Consider the following 10624-nt stretch of genomic DNA (forward strand, 5'->3'; position numbering starts at 1 on the left):
TGAAGGAGGGTGTGTAAACTATTACAGATATAAATCAGTGGTATAGTAGAGGTACTGGAGGAGGGTGTGTAAACTATTACAGGTGTAAATCAGTGGTATAGTAGAGGTACTGGAGGAGGGTGTGTAAACTATTACAGGTGTAAATCAGTGGTATAGTAGAGGTACTGAAGGAGGGTGTGTAAACTATTACAGGTATAAATCAGTGGTATAGTAGAGGCATAGCTGTCAACCATCCCGTTTTTCCCGGGATTGTCACGTATTTCAACCTTCCTTCCCGGTTGCAACCCAAAGAAGAAGAACAGCGACCGGATAAAGGAGGGGTTTAGCATGAAATGTATTACATCAGGGAGGGGCAACTGGCGGCCCGCGGGCCGCATGCGGCACTCACCGACGCTCCATGCGGCCCCAGGACAATATAATTTTAATTTTTTTTAAATATTATAATATTCTAAGGCAGAGTGGCGTTGAGTGTCCAATGCTGCACTGCATTATACATCAGGTAAGTTCGCTAACATAATTTCCATCTATTGTGAGTCACTAATAATCAGGGGTGCAGTGGTCATGCCACGCAGTACCACACCGTCCCAGCACTTTTCTGAGCAGACGTACACGCGCGGACACAAAAATGAAACGTTATTTCATCTGATGCAGATCGCATGCACAAACATTGAAGTTGACATTCCTTCTATTGTGCGCCAACAGGAGAGACCACAAAATGTCTCATTAAAGACAGAACCATAATTGACCCACTGTGGGGGAGGGTGAATGTCATGCCAGTTTGATAAAGGGTAAATGGGAGGCATGTAGAATTGCACAAAAAGGAATTCATTATTCTGATGAGTATTGCACTTGGCTACTTGTTTACTTTTGTAGTGTTCAGATAACACTGAAATGCATGTTATGGATATGAAACACTCAGGAATGTTTTGTTTAGTAGCAGGATACAAGTTTATACATTTAACAAAATAATTTATTATTGCACTTTTGATTTACTGTTGTAGTGAAATGCAGCAGGAATGCTGCTTTGTGTTTGTTGAGCAGTGGGCTTTAAGTTCATACATTTTAATAGAAGCCTTAATTATAATTTGTAATTTTTGTATATATTTGGGTTACACAGCAATACTTTCAAATTCAGCTGTATTTATAAATTCATAAAGTTGAAATTAAGCGTTACTAAATGCGTTTGAAATGGAATAAAACAAAGTTACAACAAATTATAATTGTTTATATGCCTTATTTATCACATCTGTGACTATTATGGGCTATTTGAGAGATGGGGTACTACTGGCGGGACTGCCGATAAACAATACGGCCCCCCAGATTGAGTGTGGAAATTTAGTGGCTCTCACTCACCATATACAAAGTTGCCGATCCTTGTATTACATTCTACAACTACCTACAAAAGGCAGAGAAGTGTCGTCGTCGTCGTCGTCGTCGTCGTCGTCGTCGTCGTCGTCGTCGTCGTCGTCGTCGTCGTCGTCGTCGTCTTCTTCTTCTTCTTCTTCTTCTTCTTCTTCTTCTTCTTCTTCTTCTTCTTCTTCTTCTTCTTCTTCTTCTTCTTCTTCTTCTTCTTCTTCTTCTTCTTCTTCTTCTTCTTCTTCTTCTTCTTCTTCTTCTTCTTCTTCTTCTTCTTCTTCTTCTTCTTCTTCTTCTTTGAATTTCCGGCAGTGTAATTACCGGCAAAGTGGGGTTGTTCCCGGAGAGCTCACTCTCGGCCGTGGTTTCTCAGTGTATAATGTATGGTGCTCTCCCTCAACATGCGAGTAGGGTGAGACAACACCATTCTTTAGTCCAAATAATACCCTACTTTATACTATATTATTGTCATTCGTTTAATGTAAAGTCAGTCTTACATTGGCACTGCTTTAACGTTGCATTTACCCATAATCCATTGCTGTATTAGACGTGCCAGTATAACTTTTGTAATATGAATGAAGAGCAAATGTAAAGTTAATCAATACACAATGAAACAATATCTTTATCTATATCACATGTCAAAACTACTTTAATAAAAGATGATTTCCGTTTTTCATTTCTACTCATTCATCCAAAACAAGACAGCAATTCTACTTCTGCATGCACTGGGAGAATTGAGCTCATAGCACAGATTTGGAGTTGATAGAATGGACATTGCTGTTCTTAGGAAATGTTGCACATGGTGGAAATAATGGAAATTAACATTTCTAACATTAACATTTAGTGTATGTTTAAAGTTGATGTATTGAGGCATGGTAGAATTTCACTTTATATTACAGCAGTATCCGTTTTTAACATTACAATTAGTGTCTGACACTAGACACATGTTAAAAGTCAAAGTCAACTTTGTCATTTTCCAATTTGTACAAGACATACAGAAAAATTCAATTACGTGCCCCTTCCCACGGTGTATATAGAAAGAGACAATAAACACAAAAGTAACATAGGACACAATATACAACACACAGGACTATGTACAATATAAACAGTTAAATTAACGAATGAATTAAATAAGAGGTAAAAGAGAACTTAGTGTAAATATTCTTAAATTTGTGTCAACATTATAAAAATCCTATTGTATTCAACAAATTAATTATGATACACCACAATGTGCCCTTTCTATCTATTCTAAATCTATGGCCTCGCGATTCCACGGCTGCGCAGCGCAGACAATATATATATATATTGGAGGAGGAGAGGAGGAGACTACATTGGGAGGGGGCGGGGCCGGGGGGAAGGGGGCGGGGCGAAATATCCAGTTTTTTCAAATGCCAATGTTGACAGTTATGAGTAGAGGTACTGAAGGAGGGTGTGTAAACTATTACAGGTGTAAATCAGTGGTATAGTAGAGGTACTGAGGGAGGGTGTGTAAACTATTACAGGTGTAAATCAGTGGTGTAGTAGAACTGAGGGAGGGTGTGTATACTATTTCTCACCATCAATACCGATTCCAAGTACTAAATGTTTGGTAGTATCGGCAAATACCATGTACTGTACCAATCCACTGCATTTTTTTAACAATATAGACCATCCGTTTGGGGTCATTGGACAAAAATGCTTTTTTATCCATTAGCACATAGAAGCATATTTTCTCTTTAAAGGGGACATATTTGAGTCCAACAAGTTAAGGTCTTTGAGGTCCCCAAAAAAAATAAAACACTCAGATTATGCATCCTAGCAGCCTATATACCTCTCTGTTTCAGTCCTGTTCAACAGGCTGTTTCTGTGTCTGTAACGAGTAGGGATGGGTACAGAATTCGGTACTTACTGAAACACGTCGGTACTACCGAGTATCGATTCACATGAGATACCGTTTAAAAAAATATATTTTTTCTTTATTTTTTTACACTTTTTTTTTATTATTATTTTGTAACTTTTTTCTTTTCATGTCAACGTTCACACGCACAATATACGCTTACCTAGGATTTGACTTGATTCAACAACAAAGCAGTCGGGGCAATGGCAAGCCTAAACCGGTCGAAAGTGTGGTTATTTGAAGTTTGGATATTTTTTTTCACAACTGAGGTAGGTAGATTACATTTTTAGAGACTAAAGTATCGAAAAAAGGTACCGTTGGGTACCGGTATCGATTCACAGGTACCGGTACCGTATCGGTTCAAATGTGAACATTACCCATCCCTAGTAACGAGTGAGCTGCTTTTATCGCACAAATACGATAATTATCGTACGGTGTGCAAGCCTGTATCATAGAATGGAATTCAGATCCAACTTTCAGACTAGACATTCATCATCATTAGGTGGCTTCTTCGTTCCGAGGTTGCCTATCACTCTCCAACCCATTCTGTCCCCACTTCTTCTCTCCAACTCCGTGACTCCGCCTTCTCACTCCGCTCCAATCACAGACGTCGTCTACCCAGCCTCTTCTTGGTCTTCCACTTCCTCTCTTTCCATCCACCTTCCCCATCACCACCTTCTTGAACATCTCCCCGCTGGATCCTCTCAGAACATGCCCGCACAACTCCATCTTTCTCTTTTTCAACCTCTCCAGCAGCTGTCCTCCTTGCATATCCACTCTTCTCAGTACCTCCTCATTCTTGATCTTATCCTTCCATGTTACCTTCAGCATCTTCCTCAGCGTCCACATTTCAAAAGAGTCTATCATCCTCTTTGCCTCTTCATTCAGCGTCCATGCTTCTGCTCCGACATTGCAGATCAAATACAACTCAAGATCCAGCAATAACATAGCAATCTTATCATTACAAATGTTGTCAGAAACATATTTTAGGTTCAACAGGTAGAAAAGAGAAGATTGAGATCTTGTATGCGCATTTTATTAAGATATCTTCACACGCACATACACGCACATTATTAACTACGGCGATTGTGGCTGCAATTCTGAATAGCTCATTTCAAGAGGGTAGATCACAGCTGAACAGACAAGGCACAATGCACTATTGTCAGTGTTTTGACAACCCTTCATTCTGTAAAGACTATGTGACACACAGGAAAATGCAACGCCCTTTAAAGGCCCTTTAAAATGCAGCAAATCAAGTCACTCTGCATGCTACACATTTCTTTGATTGATTGATTGATTGATTGAAACATGACATACAGATAGACAGTACTGTTACATCTAGACATTTATGACATACCAGATCTACAAATATACAGTACTATTTATGAGTACAAAAAAGAGTCTAAAAAGAGAGTATATACATTTGAGGGGGAATAAACTGTACATTGGAGGAGGTTGGGTGGGTGGGGGGGGGGGGTGTTGGGTAGGCGGGGTGGGGGGGGTGGGGGGGGAAACTGTACATTGGAGGAGGTTGGGTTTGGACATTTACAGGGGTCAGTTTCGAATTGCAGTCTCCCGTAGGTGCTCTTTGAGGTTTTGAAGGTGGGTAGTGATTCACATTCCTTTACAGCTTTGGGTAGGGCGTTCCACATTGATGTGGCATATATGCTAAACGTGTTTAGTCCCTTGTTTGAGCCGAATCTGGGTTTAACATGATTTGTGGAGCTCCCTCTGGTGTTGTGGTCGTGGTATTCACTGACCTTTGGGAAGTATTTTGACATGTACATGGTGTCAGACTTAGTATTGGGGAAATTCTCTGATACCGATACCCTGTTTTAACCACGTATCAGACCAATATCCCATCAGTGTTGGTGCATCGGTGTATCCCTAGTGGGGTATACTCCTTGTATATATCTGTAGCCAACATTGTGTATATTTACCCCCCCCCCCCCCCCCCCCATCACCAAGCAACAGGGCCTTCAGTGTTGCCAGTCAAAAACTCTGGAACGCTCTGCCTCCTGATCTCTATGCCTTACCCTCCATGTCTTTTTCTAAAATAGCTTCAAGGGTGGTTCAGGAATATGAGTTTTAAACCTTATTTACACTTCTGTTTAAATGGGGCTTGGTGCGTTTGTTTTAGATTTTATACCCAAATTAGCTTTATTCTATAGCAGTGGTCTCAGTTCGGAAACAGAAAATGTACCTACTCAGAACATTCCCCTTGGTGCTCAGTGTCATCTGTATGACATCTTTCCCAATTCACTGTTGACTTGACTTGATGACATCACAAATTTGAATTGTAGTACATAGTTTTTAGATTTGGGAGAGAGAGTTGCTTGTGGTTCACTAATTTCACTCGTTTGACCGCCTTAGAACACAGGAATAACAAGTATGATTCTTACATGCTTGTTCCCCTTTAAAGGCCATATCTTAGAATCATAACGGATAACAGAAAAAGCACTCATTTCCTGTGGGTATTCAGTTGTAACCCTTTTACACCTACCACTATATAATTCCGCCTGGATCTTTTTTGTATTTTGGGCTGTAAAGTTCTCAAAGAATGTCCTATAGGAGTAAGTGCTTTTGCCCCTTTTTCCTTTATTACTTCATCTTTCAATATCTGGCAGTTATGTAACATTACTGTATGATATAATTGTGTATTAATACCAGAGGCAGCCAGAATATGCGAGTGAGGAGAGAGGTATTAGACAGGTGACCTGTTGCTGGCTAATTCTGTTACAACCCAGGAGGCTTCCACCTTTGTACAGCAGAGCAGGGGGCAGAGGACTCAATACTGCATGTTCCAGAAAATGACTTCTGAAAATGACACAGTCTTCTGTGTTTCCTGAATTTCTAGAAAACTTTTTGTTGTTGTTGTTGTTGTTGTTAGTGTTGTCAGTAGGCAGAGCATACCGTGGGGCTACAGGGAAAGCAATACTGGGTGGATGGATTGTATGTCATGCAATTAATAAATTGTTATTAAAATGTATATTTATGATAAAAAAAAGAAGAAAAATATTTCAAATGATGATGCCGTGTGATGTGTAAAATCGTACATCAACACAGGCGTTCTACCCATCCAACTACTATACACCTCACAAAAAAAACACTGATTATCCAATGCAAACATAATGGTTCGCATAGTGTATAAAATATAGGGTTGTATGAAAGTGACCCCATTTATTAGAAGAGAGGAAGATACAATCCCATAAGTATACAGCGGGAGATGGAGAAGAGATCCTACCTCCCATGTCGCCGCCCCGATCTCTCTCTGTGGTGCGTCTCCCAGGTCCGTCTCTCTGGTGCGTCTCCCAGGTGGCTCAACAGGTGGATTTAAGCAGGAGACGCATAGCAATGCTCCCGATCCTGTTGCACGAGTACTGCTTGTGTGACGGTGACATCACGCCCCGGTTTGGTTGTGGCAAGCAATACTAATGAACCTGAGTCACATTCCTGGAGCGATTATTCATTCATTCTGTCAATGGAGAGCGCTTTAACGGTCGTTGGGAGCGCCGGGGACGCGTTTGGACAGATTACGCTCTATTACTAGGCTCCCTGTGGCGTGTGGACACAATATTGACCTGTCACGAAATTAAGATTGAATTGTGTTCAACTTTCACACCCAGCACGAATCCGAGATCCTATCCTGACACACACACGTTTTGCAATATAGCGACGATCATCAATGGAAACTGAAGGATAAGACGGCGCAAGGATGAGATCCTGCTGTATTTTATTTTAAACATATTTACCGCTCTTGCCTGAATGAACTACCGACCATAGACTTGCATCGTTTCATCCGTGTCTCCTCTTCGCTACAGCACCGTCTCTCTCTCTTGACTGATGGCATTGGTGGCCAATCGCTCAGAGCCCACGTGCCCTCTCTCGTTCTCATTTTTCAGTATCCATACTACTGATACACACTGACACTTGCATGTAATGTTTGTTTAGTTTATACTCTTTATGGTGGCTGAAGTGTACAGTATATGCCTATTATAAGGCTAGGGGTTTGCCATGCTAAGCTGAAAATCATTAGGTTTCTGTGTTGTTAATTCCCATAGCATAAAACTCCTGTTATTGTTGTTAATTTCCATGGAAACGAGATCTGAGCTGCCTGGGTGGACCAGCTCACCCACTCTGTCACTGCCTGGATCATCTAAGCTGGTGATCCTGCAGAACAACTCACTGGAAGAAACCTATTACACACCATTCTCTCTCTCTCTCTCTCTCTCTCTCTCTCTCTCTCTCTCTCTCTCTCTCTCTCTCTCTCTCTCTCTCTCTCTCTCTCTCTCTCTCTCTCTCTCTCTCTCTCTCTCTCTCTCTCTCTCTCTCTCTCTCTCTCCCTTTTCTGTTTTTCTCTCCCATTCTCTCCCTCTCACCCCCCCCCCTCTTTCTCTCCTTCTACATCTCTCTCCTTCTGCCTCTCTCGGTCATTAAATAACCGTCTATGCAAAGATTAGGGGGTTCCCTAATTCCCAATCTGGTCTCTGACGTCAAGGCCACCTATCATCCCTTCCTCTTAATTGGCTTATATCAAGTCTTGTCTCCTGAGCCATTGTGTGGTGTGATGTGTGCCTGATGTCGAGGTGTGGCAGCCATTGAGTCTGCCAAGGTTGGATGCTACACAGTGGTGGTGAAGGAGGCAATTTCCACCCTACATTGTAAAGCACTTTGAGTGTCTAGAAAAGCGCTATACAAATGCAATTATTATTATTAATTAATTAATTCTCTATCTCTCCTTCTGCCTCTCTCTCCCTCTCCTTTTTCAGTTTTTCTCTATACACACCATTCTCTCCCTCTCTCACACACAGTGGTACAGTGACCTGTAACATCTTCCTGTAAACCTATAGACAGGTTTCCATTTTCAGAACCTGTTTTTCAAATTTTTAGTTTGAGTTGACATAATGAGCCTGCCTGTGATCACACCACCAGCAGATAAACAGACAGACAGACAGACAGATGGATAGAAGCACAGACAGACCAACTACGTAAATCTGTAAAGTGTTTTCTATATGTGCGAATATATAATAGTAATAATAAATAATAATAATTTATTTATCCATGGTAGGTTTGCTGACCATGGATGCTCTTTTTCAGCAACGCCCTGCATACTTTCACACACCTGGGAGCTGCCCAGTACAAGCGCTGAGCAGCTCCACCAGGACAAGTTCAAATTACAGGCATTTTAAAGAATGAGATGGGGGGCGGCTAGGTGGTGCAGTGGGCAAGGCGCTCACCTCCAATGCTGGAGACGCTGGGTTCGAGCCCAGCTCTCCACATTGCTTTCAGTTTAGCTGGTCGTCCGCACTAATACACATTGGCAGTATTAGGGGGTGGGGAAACTGATGGGTGGCGATCGGACGTTGTGGACAGCGACTCCTACAGGTCGGTTGGTGCGCCTGCGCAGTAGAATCAGGAAGCGACAGGGGCGGCGTCCCTCCAAAGCGCAGACCCCTGACGCTGAAAGATCGCGCCGCGCAGGTGAAAAGATGCGACGGCTGCTACCTCGAGTATCGGAGGGGCTTCGTCCACATTGCAGCCGGCTTGTGGGAGGCAAGAAACAGCGTTCGAGACAGGGGAGGGTTGAATTGGATGATACGAAATTGGGATGGGAGAAAAATAGAAAATGGGAGAAAAAGTGGATAAAAAAAAAAGAATGAGATGGGAGAATGTCGATGCTTCACTGCATAATGTGGTGTTTTGCTGCCATTTTGGCCAGGTCTTGCTCGAAAAAGAGATCATTGATCTCAAGTGACTACCTGGTCAAATAAAGGTGGGGCCCTTGACAGGTGAGAGAGGTGGGGCTGGGGCCCTTGACAGGTGGGGGAGGTGGGGCTGGGGCCCTTGACAGGTGAGAGAGGTGGGGCTGGGGCCCTTGACAGGTGAGAGAGGTGGGGCTGGGGCCCTTGACAGGTGAGAGAGGTGGGGCTGGGGCCCTTGACAGGTGCCATATAAGCACAACTAGAATACTGCTTGCATAGTGCTTATAGGGCGGACTGGCCCTACACACACACACCTACACACACACACACACACACACACACACACACACACACACACACACACCTACACACACACACACACACACACACACACACACACACACACACACACACACACTGACACACACACACACACACACACACACACACACACACACACACACACACACACTGACACACACACACATACACACACACACACACACACACACACACACACACACAGGGGTGTAGCTCCAGATTCTGGGCCCCATGAAAGAATGTATTTGTAGGCCCCCAGTGAATGCGAGAGCGCGTAAGCGCGCGAGCCGAATTTTTTTTTGGTCATTTTTTTATTGATGAAAACGCATAATATGGTTTTTACCTATACATTCGGATCAGCAGTTCAGCACCTGCACTGTTGGTGGGTGAGCCTAGTAAAGGATGTCGCCTCGCGTTCATCTTCAATGAATGGACCAATGCAATAGTCTACCAAAGCCCCCCCCTCTCTCTATATATATCTCACACACACACACACACACACACACACTTCAGAAACAAACATAGTATCAATGAGAGCATCAATAATACACCTGAGTGATGTCTAGTAAAAAAAAAAAAAAAAAAAAAATGTTGGGCCCCCCCCCCAGTGCTGGGCCCTTGGAATCATCCTAAGCTACCCCCCCCCCCCCCCAGCTACGCCCCTGCACACACACACACACACACACACACACATTTAATTCCCTGTGGTATGATGCGGTGCCTTGGAGGAAAACACCCCCACCCCCACTGCCAGTCTCTGAGGAGACCGTTTGTGCTGCATGAACCTGGACTCCACTCATTCCAATTACTCCACTCTATTTCGAGCTCCGCATTCGCAAACGAGCTATTGGCTGTTGAGACGTCACCGCTCTCTCTGGATCGCATGCTCTGTACTCGTAGCTCGGGGGCCCCGTTTTGTTGTTACGCGTTGCAATCCACTGTAGCCTGTAGTGGTGTTTATCAAATGCGGCTACGGAAAGTATAGACGCGGTGTTTATCTACCGGTGTGTCGAGCCTCACTGGTCTACATGCCTGGCTGCCTTCAAGTCAGTTCCGGCGTGCCTTCATTGAGAATTTGCTCAAAGGTAAACAAGCTCAATGTCAGACAAGTAGACAACAATGTTACATTTCCTTAATTCAAATACAATGAAATCAGCCAATAATAACACTTTTCTCAATGAAAGTTGATACATAGAGCTCATATTTAGCTATTTTCCCGAATTTCCCCCAAGGGGATCAATAACGGAATATTTTATCTAATCTATTTCGTACAGGTTGTTATCCACAAAACCTTTCCTTCTCATTGTTACTGAATAAACACGTTTATTTTCCCTCTCCTCCATACATACACACATCCAAATACACCTTA

General features: G+C 43.0%; 1 protein-coding gene across 1 annotated transcript in view; it reads right to left on the reverse strand.

Moving 5' to 3' along the window:
• The window catches only part of acer1 (alkaline ceramidase 1), a 33305-nt gene extending 26765 nt beyond the window's left edge, over positions 1 to 6540 (reverse strand). Inside the window, exon 1 of the mRNA XM_084309773.1 lies at positions 6477 to 6540. Within this exon, the coding sequence (XP_084165899.1) occupies positions 6477 to 6483 (7 nt within the window). The 5' untranslated portion in view covers positions 6484 to 6540. The remainder of the gene's footprint in view (positions 1 to 6476) is intronic.
• Between the last annotated feature and the right edge of the window lie 4084 nt (positions 6541 to 10624).

This window comes from Notolepis coatsorum (genome assembly GCF_963971535.1).
Source record: "Notolepis coatsorum genome assembly, chromosome: 3".
NCBI classification, from domain to species: Eukaryota; Metazoa; Chordata; class Actinopteri; order Aulopiformes; family Paralepididae; genus Notolepis; species Notolepis coatsorum.